This window comes from Acomys russatus, chromosome 15 (assembly GCF_903995435.1).
Source record: "Acomys russatus chromosome 15, mAcoRus1.1, whole genome shotgun sequence".
In the NCBI taxonomy this organism is placed as follows: Eukaryota; Metazoa; Chordata; class Mammalia; order Rodentia; family Muridae; genus Acomys; species Acomys russatus.
This window is the reverse complement of record NC_067151.1, coordinates 61,046,837-61,066,856: the sequence shown is the minus strand read 5'-3', so window position 1 is coordinate 61,066,856 and position 20,020 is coordinate 61,046,837. Positions and strand designations below refer to the sequence as shown.

General features: G+C 55.3%; 1 protein-coding gene across 11 annotated transcripts in view; it reads right to left on the bottom strand.

The window, feature by feature from the left end:
• Mef2d (myocyte enhancer factor 2D) overlaps positions 1 to 15,322 on the bottom strand; it is a 32,086-nt gene extending 16,764 nt beyond the window's left edge. For 8 of the 11 annotated variants that reach the window (XM_051157452.1, XM_051157442.1, XM_051157449.1 and 5 more), the window contains exons 1-3: positions 14,459 to 14,602; positions 1,160 to 1,339; positions 267 to 470 (exon numbers count right to left, since the gene is read on the bottom strand). In XM_051157452.1, the coding sequence (XP_051013409.1) occupies positions 267 to 470; positions 1,160 to 1,213 (258 nt within the window). In that variant the 5' untranslated portion in view covers positions 1,214 to 1,339; positions 14,459 to 14,602. Of the gene's footprint in view, positions 1 to 266; positions 471 to 1,159; positions 1,340 to 11,286; positions 11,474 to 13,607; positions 13,713 to 14,458; positions 14,603 to 15,074 lie in introns of those variants that run through there. The other 3 variants (XM_051157444.1, XM_051157445.1, XM_051157446.1) reach the window with 3 other exon arrangements.
• Positions 15,323 to 20,020: the final 4,698 nt, after the last annotated feature.

Genomic DNA, 20,020 nt, shown 5'->3' with positions numbered 1-20,020 from the left:
CAAGACCCACAGACTCACAAAGGAGTAGGGCAGAAATGAGAGATGGGAAGACAGGGAGACACAAAAAAGAATATTATCTCAGAGAATGAAAGGAGGAGGAACTAAAAGAGAGAGCAGAAGATAGCAGAGTGCTCCTCACACCCAGCAGGTAACAGACTGCCTGCGTGCTCCAGGCCTTTGTTGCCATGCCCCTCCTTCCTCAGGGCCTGGGTTCAGAAGAGATGGGTTTACACATGGGCAGAGGTGGGCACAGACCAGGCGCGCACCTCAATGATGTCAGCATTGGTGCGGCTCTCGTGCGGTTCGTTGTACTCCGTGTACTTGAGCAGCACTTTGTCCATGTCGGTGCTGGCATACTGAAACAGCTTGTTGGAGTGGTTGAAGATGATGAGTGCGATCTCGCAGTCGCACAGCACACTCAGCTCGTAAGCCTTCTTCATCAGCCCGAACTTCCGCTTGGTGAAGGTCACCTGCAGGGGAGCAGTGGGAGGCCAGGTGTGACTGAGTGCCCCTCCATAAACATCTGGACACGGCCCTACCCTAGAGCTCTACTCTCAGGGTGACTCAGCCACTGCCTATGGAAATCCATGGTTTGGAAAGGAACAAAAGCACCCCTTGGGCAGACAAACAGCCAAGATACACCAGAGCCAGCCTAAGAGAGGAAAGGCTTTAGAGAGCCAGGAGGCCACATCTCTGTAAATGGGCTGAAAAGAGCAGTTAACTCCCAGCTAAGGAGAATGCCTGCCAGATGAGGGAGCTGTGGGTGTGGCAATGATGTGGGGCCCTGGCCCATCTCAGGCCAGTAGAACTAAAGAGGTGCACAAAGTGCTCCTCTGTCTGCTCAGACACAGCCTCTGTGCAACCTCCAGTGACTCCCTGGGCGGCCAAGAAAGCCCTCTATGGGTGACAGGAGCTGGAGAGATGGCTCAGTGGTTAAGAGCACTGACTGCTCTTCCAGAGGTCCTCAGTTCAATTCCCAGTAACCACATGCTGTCTCACCATCTATGTGATCTGATGCCCTCTTGTGCTCTGCAGGTGTACATGCAGGCAGAGCACTGCATACATAATAATAAATAAATCTTTAGAATTGGTCATGGGTGACAGGAGCTGGCTTCCTGTCCTTGCTCACCTACCATGTGGGCCTTGGGGACCTCCTCACCTGGCGGTTCCGCTCATCGGTGATTCGCTGGATCTGAATCTTTTTCCTCCCCATCTTCTCCGGGGGGTCCTTAGTGCCAGAGGAAGGGGCTGCTGGGTGGTCAGGAGCCTCACACTGTGCTCATGAATATCTGGGACTAGTGCTCAGTTCATGGTCTGCAGAACACCTGTGCACAGCCTCCTGGGAGGGGAGGGCCAGAGAGAACTGTTAGACACCCAGGCCAGCCTTGTTGCTTGGGATAGTGGTAAGGCTCATTACAGCCTGTGAGAGACTGGTGGCGTCTCTGCCCTAGCTCCAAATTGCAGCAACATTAGTTATAGAGGAAATGGCCATCCTGCCATACCAGGTGCAAGTTGGGCTCCCACTAGGACCAGCACTTGGGTCTAGGCTGTCCTTGGGCTTTAGGTCACACAGAAGATATAGGGTGCTTGGCTTCTGAGGAGCTGCTTCTTGGAGACCATCCACACCCTATTTCAGTAGGGCTTGTGCCTACTATATGTGGAACTCCCCCACCATCCCCATCCACCAGCAGCAGCTAGACCAGTGGAGGGTCCTAGGTGGAGACACAGTGAGGCCATGTTGGACTGACACCTGCCTAGACTGCAGGCGGCAGGCAGAGAAAGGATGTGCGACGCTATGAAGGGCGGCTGGAGCCCAGTTCAGGTTGACTGCAGGTCCTTACACGGAGTCTGGGCGCAGTGGAGCCTGGAGTTAGAAAGTGCCCATCCCTAACCACAGCTTGTGTACACCCGCATGCTTCATTCCTTCAGCCCAAGTACAGTCTTGTTTGAAGGGTTTTCTGCTGCTTAGACACAAACAAGGTACTTTGGGCCACCGGACAGCAAATGTACTTTCCCAAACCCCTCACCTCACACTGGGGTCTGAACCCAGTAGCCCTGCACGTGCTCTGAAGGTGTTGCACCCCCAACCCTCATTTTTATTCCTTGAGCTAAGGTCTTATTAGGTTTCCCAGGCTGGCCTTAAACTTGTGGTCGCCCTGCTTCAACTCCCTGAGAGCCAAGAAGGCAGGTCTACACCATAAAGGCTGGCTTTTTCTCTGGTAACTGTGATGCCGAGTATGGGACCTGGAGTTTCACAGCCCCTAGTAAACCCTCCATTATAGAATTTACCCTGATCCAGGCCAGTGTCTCTGTAAATTGCCAAAGAGTCAGCATTGCAGGCTGTAAATTGTGTGGCGCTGTTTAGCTCTGCTGTGGCAGGCAGCCTAGCTGAAGAAGACACTATGGGACAGCAGGTGGATGGGGTAGCTCATACCTTTAATCCTAGCGCTTGGGAGGCAGAGGCAAGCACCAGTAAGTTGAGGCCAGCCTGGTCTACCTAGTGAGACCTCTGCCTTGAAAAAACAATAGATTAGAGCCTGGCGGTGGTGGCACACGCCTTTACTCCCAGCACTTGGGAGGCAGAGGCAGGCAGATCACTGTGAGTTCAAGGCCAGCCTGGTCTACAAGGTGAGTCCAAGTTGGTCAAGGCTACACAGAGAAACCCTGTCTCGAAACCACCCCCCCAAAAAGGATGGAGTGGAAGATATGCAAAGAGGGTGCACTGGGAGACTAAAGAGATGGCTTAGCATTTAATTAAGAGCCCTTGGTGGGCCACACAGAGAAACCCTGTTTCGAAAAGTGGGGGGGGGGGGGGGGGGGGGGGGGGGGGGGGGGGGGCCGGACCGGCCTTGCTGGTCTTGTAGAGGGCCTAAGTTCAGTTCCCAGCAACCATTTGGAAGGTTATAAGTGTCTGTTCACTCCAGTTCCAGGGGGTCTGATGTCATCTTCTGGTTTACACAGGCCCTGCACATACATGGCAAACAGACACGAGTCAAGGAGGTATGAGGTCCCTCAGCAACAGCTGGGTGCCAATGGCTGCTGGGTGGAACCTCTGCCTTTCTAGCCCATTCCGCAAGGTCTGAGCGAGGGTTACAGAGTAGGTGAAATAGTTCATGGGGTGCCTGCCTATGATAGGGTAGAGGGAAGGGCTGGACCTGCTTAGCACCATCACAGATGACAGGACTGTCTCTGGGGCTTCACTGTCTAGCTCCCACTCAGCCTGTATATCTACAGAGAACATCCCAGCTCCCCTAGGAGGGTGTTATGTCTGTCTGCGTGTACATTAGGTCACCAAACGGGGGGGGGGGGGGGAACACAGGGACCAGCACTGTCTTCCCTTACGCTGATACTTGAGGAGTCCCATGTGCCTGGCCTTCACTGCTCACGGCACAGGCCCACACCAGCAGCAGCCTAGAGAGCCCTGTGTGGCCTAGCATGCATCTTCGCAAGCCAGCAGCAGTCACCTCTCCTGGCTGTGACCCTGACCCTGACGCTAGAGAGGCTCCGACGCCTAGGCTGTCACCCTGCCTCCCTACTGATCTGGGAGGTGGGGAGGCGCACTGCTGCAAGGGCTATCGAAAATTGGCTTTTGAAGCCGGGCGTGGTGGCGCACGCCTTTAATCCCAGCACTCGGGACAGATCACTGTGAGTTCGAGGCCAGCCTGGTCTACAAAGAGAGTCCAGGACAGCCAAGGCCACACAGAGAAACCCTGTCTCGAAAAACCAAAAAAAAAAAAAAAAAAGAAAGAAAGAAAGAAAAAAGAAAAAAAAAAAGAAAAAGAAAAAGAAAAGAAAATTGGCTTTTGGGGGTGGGTTTCTCTGGCTCAGCCTCAGGAACTCCAATCTAGACGCACAGTGCAGAGTCTCCTAGCCCTACCCCAACTGGCCAGGTGGCTGTTTTCCTTTTTATCCCCTTTCGTGTTTCCTGCTCCCCACATGTTGCAGATTCATTTTAATTTGTTTGAGACAGGGTTTCTAGGTGTAGCCTTGGCTGTCCTGGACTCACTCTGCAGACCAGGCTGGCCTTGAACTCACAAAGATGCACTTGCCTCTGCTGGGATCAAAGGTGTACACTCCCACAGTGAACACATTCTTGATGACAGAACCTCTCACCTGCATATCATGGCCACTACTGTCTCCTCAGGCAGGTTGGAATGAATTGGCTCAGTGTTTTTAGTTTTCCAAAAAGCTAAACCAACAATCTTTTTAGCATTACCATCTCTAAAGAATTGTGCTTCATTTCTGTGCCTGGTTCTCCCAAGGTTGGAGCTTCCTGAAGGCAGGAACCAGATCTGTCTTTTTACTATGCTATTACCCATAGGAAAGAGGCCAGGAAATAGCTATGTGAAAAAAATATTATGAGCCTATGAGAAGTCCTTCCTGCAGTCTAATCTCTGCCCGTCCTGCTGTTCTCACTGTCCTCTGTGGAGCTAGAACCTTCTACTAACTGCCCCCCAAACCTATCAGTTCAGATACCAGCAACCCTCCAATCAACCCTACTACCCTCCCCCTCAGCCCTCCCTACACTCAGCTAGGCTGGTGCAGAGGGTGAGACTCCAAGTCTTCTAAGGAGCAGACCTGAGCACATGGAGATGGAGAGGATGGGGTTGCTTAGGCAACTGTCGCCTGGCAACCAGCTCCCTGGCTGATCTCCTACACTGCCCCCCCCCCATCCCTGCCGCATGCTGGGGGATCTAGGATATGAGAGAGATCATGGCTGAGAAGGCAGGGAAGCCAGAGAGAGCCAGTGAGTATCCTTTAACAGAGGGACCCTGTCTAAGAGGCCAGACCCCAGCAGCCCTGACTTCTATACTAGCTCAGCCATTTATAAGCCCATGCTTCCCAGGGTCTTGCTCACTGCTGCTCTTCCTCTGCCTGAGGACAGATCCTGCCTTGAGCAGTCCTTCCTCCTAGCTAACCACAAGTTCTCTCACAAAGCAGGCTCTGACCCCTCTCCAGTCCATCCCACAGAGCTTCAGATTCTCTGGAAGCCCTGGGGCAGAACATGAACTCAGCCGTGTGTGGTGGTGCACACATTTGATCCCAGCACTTGGGAGGCAGAGGCTGCTGGATCTCTGTGAGTTCGAGACCACCTTGGTCTACAAAGTGAGCCCAGAATAGCCAAAGCTACACAGAGAAATCCTGTCTTGGAAAAAAACAAAAAACAAACAAACAAAAACCCCAAAGACTATGAACTTAATCTTGCTTCTGGAAGGATGGTGTCTGGGCAGGGATAGTCAAAGGACCCCAAACTGACCCCATTCAACTTGGGGGGCCTGTCCCGACCAAACTACTCTATCAAGAGGTTTTGTTTGTTTGTTTGTTTGGTTGGTTTTTTGAGACAGGGTCTCTCTGTGTAGCCTTGGCTGTCTTGGACTCACTTTGTAGACCAGGCTGGCCTCGAACTCACAGTGATCCACCTGCCTCTGCCTCCCAAGTGCTGGGATTAAAGGTGTGTGCCGCCATGCCCGGCTCTCTATCAAGAGGTTTTAATGAACACTGAATCTGCTTTATTAGTCCTCTGTTCAACAACCTAACTGCCAGGAGCCGGAGGCCTGGGCTCTGCTCGTGCCTGACCTGGCCAGCCCCTCTTCTCATGCCCTGGCCTCTGGACCGCTGCTCTTCTTTTTCGGTTTGTTTTGTTTTTTCGAGACAGGGTTTCTCTGTGTAACCCTGGCAGTCCTGGAGCTCACTCTGTAGAGCAGGCTGGCCTCGAACACAGATCCACCTGCTTCTGCCTCCCAACTACCATGATTAACAACAATGGGCACCAGCCGGGCTACTGCTCTTCTAAGCCTAGTCTGCAGCCCTGGGCAATCATGCTGAGGCCAGGCCCCAGGGGCCTTCCCATCCAGACCTCATGCCACATCTGTATCACAGCGGTGTCCCTCAGTAGGTTTTAGCCGGGCAGGGTGGTGTACCCAGCAGGCTGTGACAGCAGCAGCAGAAAGAAAAAACACTGGCTGGTGGGATCTTTAGGGAGGCCAACAGCAGGGGGGTGGGGATGGGGTGGGGGAAGCCTGGGATCCAGGATCCCATGGCAACTGTGCACTGTTTATACTGAAAAAGAAGGACAAGTGAAAAGCGAAGGGGTGCTGGTTTGGAGGATCATGGGAGAGTAAGCCCTTGTGTCCCTAATGTCACACCTCTCCATACCTGAGCAATAGTCAAACCACTCTTGGGTTTCAGAATGAGGCATCACAGTTCCTGTGTGAAGGGCTTGGGTGGAGATAGGAGTGAGGTCAAGACAGGTTCCTGTAGCCACTGCTGAGGGGCCGGGCAGGAATATTCACACACACACCCCACCCCACATGGCAGTCTCCATCCCTTTAGCAATGCACCCTCATTTTCTGCTCCCTGGGCGATGTGTCCTGAAGCTCTAGAATGCTTCTGGAGCGCTCTACCAGCAGGTTCCAGCAGGGCAGAGGCCAGAAAGGCCAAGCCTGGGCTCTTCCTGAGGGAGTGGGGGACAGGAGGGAACTGCTCATTAGGTACTCCCCCTCCCCTGCAGGCCGCTGGGGGGCCTCAGGCTGGGACTCGGAAAGCAGGCAGCACTGAAGACAGCTGTCACCCTCCTCCACCCTCTCCCTGGTAGGGCTGCAGGGCATGAAATAAGCAGCAGGCACTGGGGGAGGGGGGCGACAATCCAATCCACCTGTCACCCCCACAGTCGGGCAGCCTGCTTGCTAGTGGGAGGAGGCGGCGTGGGCAAGGTGGGGACAGATGCACAGACGCAGGAAGGAGACAGAAAGGGGCCAGTGAGAAGAAGGTACAAGGCTGGGAAAGCAGCTGGGCTTGCCAGCCGAGGGGGCGCCCTAACAGCCTGCCCTCGGGGCATCCTCCAGGCCCTCTCCTCTCCTCCCTGTCCCAAGCTGCCTCTCTTCTTCAGAGTTCCCATCAGCATCTGAAAGTGCAGGCCCAAGCCTTCTAAGTTCTGTCAGTCTGACTACCTAAAATCCTGGTTCCCACCACGTCCCACCATCCCCTCCCCCAGCCAGCAGCCTGGGGCTGGGCAGGGGCTATTTTTAGCCTGGGCAGTGAGCTAATTTTAACTCACCAACAGGGGACCTAAGGGCGGGCTAGGGGGCAGTCCAGGAAAGCAGGCTAGGGCGGGGTGGTCCCAGGCATGGCGGCCTGTAAAGAACAGAAACTGACTTGGGGGTACCAGGGGGGCTGGGCGCCCTTCCCTAGCTTCACCTGGCCCATTCCCCCATACCTCACTCTCAGCCTCCCACCTCTACTGTCTAGCAAACCTCCTGGGGAAGTGTCACCCCATTTTCTCCATGAGGGGCTGTCACCTGTGTTCCACTCCCTGTCCTTCCTGCTCTCACTCCTAGTGTAGCAGCTGAGCCCTGTGGATCCCCAGGCCTCTGCCCACCCACCTGCCCCCACCCACCAGAAGGTTGAGAGAGCCACCCGCTGGGCCTGGGGAACTATTAGGGGCTACAAGAGACTGCATCCAGGTGGAGAAGCAGTGAGTAGGTCAGGCAGGGAAGAACTTGCAGGGTCTGGGCCGCGTGCCCAAGTCAAGGGACTGGCCCTCTGGCTTCACCCACGGCGGATGGCATAACAGAGGGTAGAGTGATGAGGTCCCCTGCCCCCAGGGCCCTTCTACCCCACTATTCTGCTCCTGGACACCCAGCTATGTAGTTCCGAAGACAAGTGCCAGTCTCACCCCCTGCAGCTGCGGAAGCCAGAGGGGAGCAGACCCGCCCTGGATGTGTTTTTCTGAACTGTCACTCCTAGCAGACAGAGGGAGAGTTGGCTCTGGGCTGCTTTGCTGGGGCGCCCCAGCAGAGCCAGGTAGAACACAGGAGGGTCATAATATGACCGCTGCAGATATCAGGGTCCCCTCAAGCATCAATGGGACCCACAGTTTGGGGCCTCCAAGGGCCCAGCCTCAGTTAGGCCCAAGGTCACTGTCTCTGGTGTGGCCCAATTTTGAAGCCCAAGCTTTTGCTTTGCTTCAGCTCTGCCTAAAAGGCCAAGTAGTTATGACTCACCGTTGCTCATTTGCATGGTGATTTGCATAGTGTCTCCACCCTTATTCCTCCAAACTCAACTTCCCACTCCAAAGCATAGGCCACCCCTACCCAGCACCCTGAAGCATTCAAGACCTCAAAACTGGTCCATCTTCTCTGCCAGAAAGCAACCCTTGGATGCACAAACAACCCAGGGATGTAGCCAGCACCTCCCATCTTCACTCCTGTCCAGGGAAAGGCACAGAGAGGCATGGTGCAGCTAGTAAGCTCAGAGTGGAACAGCAGCACAGGCCGCTCCTGTTTTGCCTACACTGTACAAAGAGAGTGCATTACAGTGGACGTGAGCTACATGTTACAGACAGGACTTTGAAGACTGAGTCCTAAACCCAGAGCAGACTTTGGGACTGAAGCTCAACTTGTCAGAAGCTAAGCAACCAAGATGGGCAGCTGGAGACACAGAGGAGTCATGAAGGTGCTTGCTCATATCATGCTGGCAGACCACCAGGCCTCACCCCCTGCCCCCCCCCCCCCCCCCCCGCCAGGAGGCTTAACCTCCACCTGTCCAGTTACTGCACCTACACAGTAGTCACACCCTACTAACTGAGGCCCAGCAGAGTCTGCCTACTCTGGGAGGTCCTTTCTGGCGTCTAACTACAATCTTTCTTTCATAGCTAATCCTGCCATGGCAATCTAAGCCCACTCCAGTCACCTAAACAAGAATAGTGTATGGAGGACCTTGGCCATTAGAGGCCTTAGTTGAGAAGAGGTGAGGACAGTTGGGACCGTTAGTGTGTCACCTTCCACCTCCCTACCCTACTTCCCCTGGGGTCTCAGGAGACAGAAGTGAAAGTTGCAGCTGGGGCCTTGAGCACAGATCATCTTGACAGGCGTTGCTGGAAGATGCCACTGTGCTGGTTTAGGGCTGCCTGCTCTTGCAACACGTGGATGCTGGTTAATGAGTGGCCGGACTTCCATGGAAATGGGAACAGGAGGGAATTCTGAGCAAGACCTGGGCCACAGAGCAGGCTGGAGGATCTCAGAAAGGCTCTCTCCTGGGGCACCACTTTTTGTTCAAGCATCTAGGAACAGACCAAAAACTGAGCTCTAAATGCTGGGCTTCTGGCCTGGGGTAATGGGAGGCAGTGTACACAGACCCAAGGGCCACCCACACACAGACAGGCCAGGCCAGAAAGAGGCCAATCCAATCAGGGAAGGCAAATCCTCCTGGTATTGTGACCTCAAGGAGCACCAAGGGTTTAAAGGGGCCTTGGGCGGTGGCTGGGTTCCCTAAGCCATAGGCAGAAGGTGACAAGGTGGCTCTTACAGGGATTAGCCTAACTGCTTTCAGCCTGATGGGTCCTGAGCACCCTTGGGCAAACACACACTCTCATCAAAACACACCATCAAACAGGGTTCGCTGTTTTCATCAGAACACAGGAGAGACTCCTCTGACTTAGTCAGCAATGACTGCTGTTTGTCCTTCCTCTGAGGGGAAGCTCTCAGGGGCTTTTTACAAGCAAGGCCCACCCCTGGGAACAGGTGAAGACTTCCTTTCGCCTTAGCTCCCCACCCCCAACTACAGGCTGACAGGTGGGGGAGAAGAGTAGTAACAGCTGGGCCAGGACACCTGTTCCCACCCCATGCCTGGCCAAGGGCCTGTCAAGGGGACCATACAAGGGAAGTCTGCCAAGAGGCAGGCAGGTGTGGGGGCAAAAAGAGAGGGGTCCAGATGTCAAGGGGGGGAGACAAGAGCAAGAAGCACCCTCTTCAGGATACTCCACCCTCAACCATAGTACATGCCAGAGAAGGAAAACCCTGCCAGGCCCAAGGTCAGCCTCTAACCCCTTGCTCACAGCCCCTGCTTCGCATTTCACCTACTCAAACAGGAAGAACCCTGAAAATAGGCTGTTCCCCCTATCATCTGCCCCACCCCCCACCCCACTGAACCTCTTGTCTCTCTTCTCCCAGCCTTCAAACCCAGTGTAGGGGAGGAGGGTACCCTAGGAATGGCAAAGGACGGGCTTTTGAGGCCAGGAGGCAGCTTACTGGGCATGGGAGGGCGATCACCTCTTTTCCCATGCCACCCCAGGGTCTGCTGGTCCCTTCAAAACCTCAAGTCTGCATCCCCACACCCTGGGTCTTGGCTGAGAGTCCGGACTGCAGCTTCCCACTAACCCACTTCCTCTAGGAAAGGCAGGGGCCAGGGAGGAAGATAAAGCTGCCCTGCCCCTGTGCTGCCTTCAAGTCCTTTCCTGTCGGCCTCAAGCAGCAGTTCCAGGGGCCTTTGTGTGTTGCCGACTCCTGCTCCAGATCTTTGCTTTGGAGCCTCTTCCATTGATGGGGAAATCTGATGTAATTACTGTCTCAGAAGTCAGAAAACAATGCACCTTCAAATTGTCACCAAACCCTCCCGAGACCTGAGTGCTGCACCAAGGTGGTGCCATGGTCAAGAGTGGCTTAGAGCCTCCTTCCTGCTCGTGCAAACAGATGCCTCCCCCAGCACCCCCACCTCACATCTGTGTAGCCCTGGCTATCCTGGAACTCTGTAGACTTCACTAAATAAATCCTTAGTCTTTCAGCCTGTTTCCCCAATACCAAAGACGAGTAGCAGACAGAACCCTGCTCAGCTTAGAATTTTCACAGAGACAACAAACGGTTCCCTGCTCCCTTCACCCAGTTCTGAGGATCTCAAAAATCCTAATTTTTGTCTCTGAACCATGTACCTTGTTAAACAGGGTATACATGGGTGATGCCAGAGGGGAGAGCTAGGGACAGGCAGGACACGCCTTCCCTGTGGCATGCTGTCTGCCCAAAGCTGCGGGAGTGGCCCCAGAACAGCCAGGGGCATCACGCCAAGGTCAGTGACCAAGCCTAGAGCTCAGGGCCTCCTGGGAGGGTAAGTTTAAATGAGTAAATATGGTCCCGCCTGGGTGTGGCTTACCACAGGCCTGAGCCTGAGGCAGGTCACTCCCTCCAGCACCCTACACAGAAGGGGCTGTCAGCCAGTCAGCCCCCTCAATCCATGTCACACTAGCAGTCCTGCCTAACTCTGTCATTGGCAACTGGGGTAGGGGTGGGTGGCGTGTGTATGTGTCCTTGGCCTGGATGAAGGAAAGAGATACAAAATGTTTTGGGGACCTCCTAAACCAAGGATTTGCCTCCAAACAGTGGAGTGGCCTCGCTCATGGAAGATGGGAAGAGAGATGAGTGGGGGCCATCAGACACAGAGATGCCTATGCCCCCAAAAGAGAGGCTCCTGCACACGTAGAAAGCTGAGGCTGAGGTGGGAGAAGGGGCAACTTACCCAAGGACTCAGTCCAGGGTGGGGAGCAGTGGCTAGCCAGGGAACAGAACAGCAAGGGAGGGTGGAAGTCAGCCAGTGCTCCCTGACTCACAAAGCATGCTCTCCACAGACAGGCCCTGCCTGCCCATCTGTGCTCTGACCTCAGTCCCTGCACAGCACAGGCTCTCCGGGTTCTGTGCGCCTTTCGCCTTCCTGCCTCTAGTCCCTTACCACCCCCCACTCTCCAATCCTTTAATCATCTTTGCCGCTGCTGCCCCCACCCCCCACAGTGCAACAGCTGCTCTGTGGGTATCACACCCCCAAGGGTGCGCTGCACACCTTCCCCGCATGTGTCCCGTGACCTGCTGCGGCCCGCTAAGTGCAGCTGAGCCTGCGGGAGACCCTCAACCTGCTTTCTGGGGGGAAAGAGATGCTCAGAGGTCAGCCTTCCCACAGCCCAGGACAACTCCTCAGAATATGTTTTGTCCTAGGCAGGGAGAGATGAGAAAATATCCAGGAGCCAAACAGCACTAGCTCCACTAGGCCAAAGGTCAGAGCCTTTTGAGCAGTCTCTGGAGAATGCCTGAGATTCCCCCCTTTCTCCTGGCCGGGTTAAGAGCTATCTTTTCCCTAACCTAGCTTCAACGGGAAGTTGTGATATCCATCCACACGCCATCCAACCTTCTCGGAACTGTGTGGAGGACAACGTCAGCCAAGGCACAGCTGGCTGTCTCCCTCTAGAACGAACACAGCTCCTAGCAGCTAATGCCACCCTCTCCCCAATGAGTAAGTCACCAAACTGGGACAGAAGGACAGAGAGGGTAGGCTGGACTCTGGCCCCATGACGACCTCATAAAAGCCACTGGTGATTGCACCGATGCGGAAGCTGCACGGCGTGCGACCATTCCTCCTTCCCGCTTCTCTGGAAAGGGAGATAATTTTCTCAGGCCAATTGGCTTCAGAGAACCTACAAAGCCCAGCCATGGTCCCAAGGGATGGGATAGAGAACCCACCATCACAGACAGACCCGCAGCCCCAGATCTGACCCTCGCCGATGGGCTCTGGGCCTGCCTCCCATCATCAACCCCCTTAGGGAAACTGGACAGCATCAACTGTACTTGGGACCCACAGTGTCCCCTTTGCCTGCAGCTCTTCTCCTGTGGGCCACTCTCTCTAGGCAGTGCGTAGAGGCAACAGGAAAAAGCCAGCCTACCCACTCAATTCCAGTGTGGGAGGTAAAGTGTCCCATAAGGACCTGTGTCAGGCCAGGGCCAATCATGAAAGACAATGGGGGGGGGGCTCAGTTGGAATGGAAGCTGAAGGCAGGAAGATGGACAGAGGTCCAGGCCAAGGACATAAAGGCCAAGGATGCTGCAGCAGGGGCCCCTTTCCAGAGTAGGGTCAGAGTGGGGCCTCTCTGAACCTAACCCCATCCCCTGGTCCAGTTCCTAACCTGGAGAGTCTGTCTCTACCTTTCCCATCACACCAGAAGAAAGAAAGGAAGGGGGAGAAAAAAACCTGCTGGAGAGAGATTATATAACAGCAGCCAGCCAGCCTGTCACATAGCCCAGCCTATGAGGAGCACTAGAAGCCAGAGGGCCAGAGCTGGGAGCTGGGGCTCTCCAGCCCGGTATCACCACACAGAGGGGGATGGGCAACCCACACCTGCCTCCAGTCCAAGTCCCCCACACACTGTTCCAAGCACTGAGCTTAGCAGAGGCAGCACAAGCCCTGTGCCCATCCCCCAACAAAAGACTTCCCATACTTTCCGGCTGGGTCCTGTTTCTTCCCTAGGCCCACGCCTGCAAGAAGAGCAAAGCTTGTATATCTTCGCTCTTAATCTTAAGAGTCTCTCCCTGCGTGAAATCTGTGGCAGAAAGAGGGGCGCTCCGACACAAATTTGCTGTGTGATCTCAGGTAAAATGCTCTACCACTCTGGTAGATATGGGAATGAATGAAAGCTTCTGCCTCCCCAGGGAACCTTCTCACAAAAGTCCACGCAGCAAGCACAGGCACACACAGGGTATGTATGTGTGAAGGGCACAGGAGTCACAACAAAGAACATGACCACTGAGATGCCAAACCCCCAGTGTCCATTTCTGGGATAAATGGGAAAAGTGCTCTACAGGAGCTAAAGAACACCCCCCCCCCCCCCCCCCCCGCCAACCACTCCACATAACAAGGTTCTCAGCCACTCCCACAATCATCCCACCCCACCCCCCATCCTGGAAGACGCAGGAAGGAAATTCATTCACAGGCAAGGCCATGGGAGCTGGGATAGCCAAGCTGAGAACCAGGGCTAAGTGGCCAGAGGCCAGAAGCTGGGTGTCTGGGAACACTACCTCACCAATGCTCCCCTCCGAGGGTACCTCCGCTAGGACTGAGGGGAACAGAAGGTGGACAGCTCCCAAGGCCAAGTGCACTCAGTAGGCTCCCCTCCGAGATCCGAGATCCGGCCAGAGCAGCCCAAGGTCACCGTCCCAGACGGCAAACTTCCACTGTCAAGCAGCTCAGTCTGACCCACTGAGGGCTAGGGGCGGGGGAAGATCCGCCACTCACACAGCCAAGCAGCTAGGCCTCAGAGGGAAACTCACACGCGGAGGGCAGGGTACCGGATCCACCCACTGTACTACCCTTAGCCTGGCCCCAATGCGCGGGTCAGTCACAGGCAGAGCTGGCACTCGGGACAGGCTGGGTAGCCCAGGGCCACTGGAAACGCCGAGGGCTCGGGTGGAATCTCTAGGAGGCCTCCCTGGCCCATCTATGCGTTGGGAGGCCGGGAGGACCGCAGTCCCTTGGGCCAGCCTCTCATTGGAACCCCACTGGCACCGGCTCGGCCCGCACCGACCAAGGGAGGCCCGGAGAGGTCCTGCCAGATGTTAACAGCTGCAAACTCCTGGCCAGGGAGTCGCTGACACACCCGACCCAGGGACCCCCCACGGGCGCGAGATCGCGGCCGGAGCCACGTGCGTTGCGCTCGCCAAGAAGCGAGGCGGCGGGGTCTCGAGTGCCAGGAGCGGCTGTCACAGCAGACGCCCCAGCACCACCGCTGCCGCCGCCGCCGCCGCCCCGCCCGGCCCGGGACGCTCGTGCCAGGGCGCCCGTGCACCCCTCGCGCTCCAGACCACCCTGCGCCCAGCCGCGCGGCGTGGGGGAGGGGCTCTTAAAGGGGCCGGCGCGCGTCGCGACTCACCAGCCCGCGGGGGAAACGGGGTGTCACGGCACCGGGAGCCTCAGCCCGGCCCGCGGGATCCTCAGTTGTGCGAAGCCGCAGCTCCGGCGGCGAACAGCGAAGGCGCCGCGTCCACGCGGCCTGGGCGGCGCCGCAGGGCCCAGACCCCCTGGTGCGCGTGGGGGCGGCGGCGGCGGCGGGCGGCGGGGACGCGGCCGAGCGCCCAAGCCGCCTCGACGGTTGTTGATATTTTGCTTCCTTCCTCCTTTCGGGCTCCAAAGGCAACTCCTCCAACCCTAGACTCGAGGCCGACGTAGGCACCGCGCAGCCTAGCTTGCGGGATGGGAGGAGGGGTAGACGAGGGTGACGGACAAACCGGGGGCCAATGGGAGGGCCCCGCAGGGCGGGGGCGGGGTCTGGCAGGGCGGCCTGGGACGCAGCCCCGCCCCCTGCCCTCGGCCTGCGCCCCACCCCGCCGGGGCGCGCGACCGCGGCGCGTGGAGCCCAGATCCCTCCGCCTGCGGGACGGAGCGAGGCCGCCGGGACCCCAGCACCCCGGCAGCAGAGTTGGCAGGGGTCTAAGTAGATAAGTTCTGGGAAGATGAGAGTGTTGAGAGGCCCCAGCTCCCACACTTACTGTGTGACAAAGCTCCGACGCCGGATCGCGTTCCCTCCTCGGGGTTACCTGGGGAGCTCCGCTGCTCCCTCTACCTGTGACAGGTCCCCTCCTTTCCCTTGACCCGGCTCGGTTGACGCCCAGACATTTAAAGCGACAGCGCATAATTCTCGGGTGACCTAATCTTCAGTGCCTGCGGGGCCGCAGCGTACTTAACTACCGAGGGGGGTAATTTAAAGGGGCGGGACCCATCCACCACCTCCTTTGCTTCTCTGGAAACACACAGAAGCCTGGTCTTGAAGAAATAGTAACTCTCCTTAAAAAAAAAAAAAAAAAAAAAAAAAAAAAAAAAAAAAACTGTTTCGAAAAACAAAACAAACAACTTTTTAAAAAAATCCCTGGTAGCCTCTGGGCGTGGTGAATTTTTAAGTGCTTCACAACAAGATTGTAAGTACCATTGCTTCTGGACACTGACCCGGCAGACTTCCTGTCCAGCTTCCTGTCACTTCCAAGTCCTCCTCCGCTGGCTCTACCTGGAGCTTGAGGAAATGACAGGGTCTGGCGTGGACTTCAAAGCCTTGCAGGACAGAAGCATGAGGTTCTTCACACATTAGAGTCTGGAGACTTTACTGAACAAAGTCTCTGTTCTGACTTCGTGTGGGAGAGACTAGGAGACGCGACAAGTGGTGGGTTAAATTCAATCTCCAGAGTCAGACTGTTTTGGTTCAAATCCTTTCACTCTTTATGAAGAGGGCAGAGCACAGAGTTCTTAACTCTCCATCCTCTTGGATAAGATGAAGGTGGTGAGGGCAGAACCTAGCTTGTGAACTTGGTGTGAGTTGAGCTCCCAGTGGACTAGAACAGTGTCTCATGTTACACTGTATGACTCTTGGGCTGCTCAGATGAAAATGAGCCCTTTTGGGCCCCAGGTGAGTCCAAACAAGGCTCGTAATAAGGCACAAGTTCAAAAAGGCTGTTCTGCAGAGCTTGGAGGCAGACATGTACCTCCTTAAACAGGAAGCTAGCAGGCTCCTATTCCCTTGGCCTCCCTTTTCAGCCCTTTTACTTGGCCCCTCCTTCCAGAAGCCTGATTTATACAGTATCACACATGGTCCCCAAATGTTTCAGCTTAGTTTCCCTAGTAGTATTGGGGGGGGGGGTGTGCTCCCAGCACAGAGATGCCAGTACTCCTAAAGGAGGATGGTTTGCCCCCAAAGACTTGAAGGAGAGCATCTGTCCTCCCCCAAGCACTTGGAGATCACAGCCTTGTTCAGGCTTGAGGCTATGGTGGGAGCAGGATGAGAAAGTGCCCTCCCAGCGAGGAACCTCCCCTCACTGTGGCCTCTATTTTTAGTGCTTCCCCAGGCTCTAGTTGGAGAAACCGTTTAGTCATCAGGGTGTTTATTTTCCGGCTGTTTCCGACGTCGGGAAAAGCAGAATGTTGAGACTGGAGAGATCCCGGGCTGCTTGCTGTAAAGACTTCTTAGGAACAGGCCTGGGAACACAGCCTTCAGACCATTGGGTCCCAGCTCGTAGGAAAACAAAACAGGATGGGCCCAGGACAGCTAAGCCCTCAGGAGTTTTCAACCTGCCTCTCAACCTTGGAGGCCATCCAAGCTAGAGAGCCCTCTGGCCCAACTCTATTTGAAGGTTGTTTCTCAAAACCAAACCAAACCCGAAAGAAATCCTTTCCCAGAATCCCCCTCCCCAACCTCTCCTAGAGCAGCCTGGTGTACCTCCCGCCAACCATAACCCCAGCCAATCTCAAACCTGAGGCGGGCCTTCCAGAGCTATGATTGGCTGGCTGGTCCTCCAAGACCTGGAATGTTGAGTCCTTAACAAAGGAATGAGGAAGGAAGGTGAGTCACCTGGGGAAGGTTTTAAAGAACTAGCTAGAAGGAAAAAGAAGAGCTTCGGGGAGGTGGGGGCCCTGGACGCCTACGTGCTGACTTGACAACTCACACAAGACCAGAGCAGGGGACAGTGACACTACATGTGGGATAGAATTCAGACTCTGAAAATCGTCTTGGGAGAGGAGAGAGAAGGGAACAGTCGTGAGGTGTTGATTCCCACGGACGACTGAAAAGGGCCAAGGTAATGTTGGAGGTTGGATGAAAACTGGACTTCTGAAAGGGACTCTGAGTTCCTTTCTTCCGGCCCCTGGGCTTCCCATCTCAGAATCTCCTGGCGTGGCAAATGACCGAGTCTCCCAGCTCCTCAATACCTCTGGCTGTGCACCCATATCCTATCAGCCAGCTCACTGTGTTTGTTAGAGTATCACGGTGTATATTAGACAATTCTGTGGAGCCAATCTTCCACCTTTCAGTGGGTCTTGGGCTCAAACTCAGGTTTTCAGGCTTGCGCTTTACTGGCTGAGCCATCTCGCCGGCTCCTACCCATCTGTTCTAAAGAAGCCACCTTTCCAGCCTTGCGGTAAGATCCTCCGTGGGAGTTTGAAACACTTAGATGCCCACCGACGTCCTAAAAAGAATACTGTTTAAACTCACCTGCCGCGTCACCTAAGCGAGATTTAGCGGGCAACCCTTAACCCACCTTTACCGCCCCGTCTTAGGTTTCACCTGTGCTTGGAAAGGTCTTTCCCGCAGGTCCCCAGCCCTCTCAGCATCCCTCTAATACTTAGCAGTCCTTCCTCAACCTAGGAAAAGTGCTCCTGCCGCCCCCTCTGGTCTGGTGAGCTGCTCGGCTGGCCCTCCCCCTCTCACCTTCCCTCCCCCTGCGCCATCTGGACAGTTCTCAATCCCCACCTCCACCCGCAACTCAGCAACCGAGCTCATCCTTCTTCCTCCAGTTTTTGGACGATCACAGCAAAAGACCCCCCCCACCTCCTTCCAATCCCTCCCCGCATCTGCCACCACGCTGGTGAACCGGACCCCCAGCAAGCGGGCGTGTATAGTCTCGGCGTGAGGGTGGGACCCTCCACTCTGCCCCTGTCCCTCTCTTCTGGACGCTCTAGCTTGCTTGTTTTGGTACCTAAAGTACTCCTCACCAGCTGCTGAGTTCTTGCGGGGATGCAGAGCTGACTGCCGTGGAGCGCGCTTAGCAAAATGTACTCGCGCAGCCGTGTGAGTTAGAATTGTGCTAACTCTACTGTACACCTCATTTCTGCATCGATAACCATGGTAGCCAAGGACAGGGGTCGAGTCTGGGGGGGGTGGTCCTACAACTCCACTTCGGGCCAAAGTTGAGGTGAGGAATAGCAGAATCGGCTAGAAACCTGTCAAGGTCCGTGTGGCACCGTAGTATCCTATGCTGAGAACCAGGGTGCCTGGGACCAGACACGGGGAAGAGAGCAGAGGCTCCTGGAACTGAGGGATAGGAAGAGGTGCCAGAGCGGGTCCTGGGTCCGTGTACCCCCACAAGGGCTCCCTGCCCCCGGCTGGGCAGGATGTGGTGGCAGCTGCAGTTGGGTGGGCAGGATGTGGGGGTGGGGGCAGACGAACGCGCACCGTAGTCTCTCCCCCCCCCCCCCCCGCTCCTGCCTCCACCCCCTCCGGGTCACGTGCTTGGGCACCGACGGACTATTTCCCATTTTCCGCGGAAGGACATCTCAAACCCCGTCGCCATGGACTTAAGTTATACCACGCCATTTTCTTGTCCCCATCTCCAGCCTAGGACAGAAAGTTTGCCCAGAACACATTTCTCTAAAGTGCGAATTAACATGGGAGAGGCCCCTTTAAATGCAAATGATCGCCTTCTTGCTCCGCTCACACCCCCACCCCCACCCCCATTCCAACTTCTCTCCTCGTGCCCAAACTCCACCAGCTGCTATTGACGTCAAGCGTGCGTCAGCATCGCCAGCCCAACCAGACAGCACGTGGGGGGAAGAAGGCAGTCTTAAAGGGCCAGTAGCTCAGGGCCTGTTAGGTTGCCAGGGTGGAAAAGCGAAGTGGGATGTTGGAAACTACTGGAACAGGAAGAGTTGCAGGAAAGACATTCGGAAGGACTGCCCAAGGCCAGCGAAGTGGCTCGGCGGGTAAAGTTGCTTCTGTGCAAGACCAAGAATCAACTCCTCAAAGTTATCCTCTGGCCTTCAAACATTATTTCTCCTCCAAACACCTACAATACTAATAAATATTTTTCAGAAGAACTTTGCAGAGTAGGAGAATATATTCTTTTTTGTTTTTCAAAACAGGGTTTCTCTGCGGAGCCCTGACTTTCCTGGAAATCCGTAGATCAGGCTGGGATTAAAAGCGTGCACCACCACCACCCTGCACTTTCTTTTTTTTTAACTTTCTATTATGTGTTGGGAGATTAAGGCCAACTTTCAGTAGCTGGTTCTCTCCACCTCGTGCGTTCTAGGGTTCGAACTCAGATCACTGGGTGGCTTGGTGCTACAAGGCTCTTTAAGGCTTAGCCTGAAGCCCCCCCCCCCCCCATTTAACCTTCTTTCTCCTCCCTCTTCCCCTCTAGGGCTTGAATTTAAAGCCTCACACATGCTAAGCACACATTCTACCACTGAGCTAATATGCCCCAGCTCAAAAGAGCGAATCCTAAACCAGATTCTTCCTTTAGATTCCCCAGACTTTTGGTTTTGTTTATCTGGGAAGGAAACCCCGCAGTTGGAGAAGCAGTCTGGAGTCTAAGGGCATGAGTTCTAGCCAGCGCAAGCATCAGGCAGGGCCAGGCTGACCTCTGCGAGTCCCAGCTAGGTCTGCATAGTGAGTTCCAGGACAAACCAGTAAACAAGCAGAAGGGTCCACTGAAAATGCCCTATTCAGCTAATACTTGTTTATTTGATAGGGTCTCACTGTGTGGCACTGATTGGTCTGGGGACTCATGGAAATCCCTCTGCCTCTGCCTCTGCCTCTGCCTCTGCCTTCAGAGTGCTGGGTTTAAAGTGTAAGCCACCATGCTAAGCGCGCGTCTCTCTCTCTCTCTCTCTCTCTCTCTCTCTCTCTCTCTCTCTCTCTCTCTCTCTCTCTCACACACACACACACACACACACA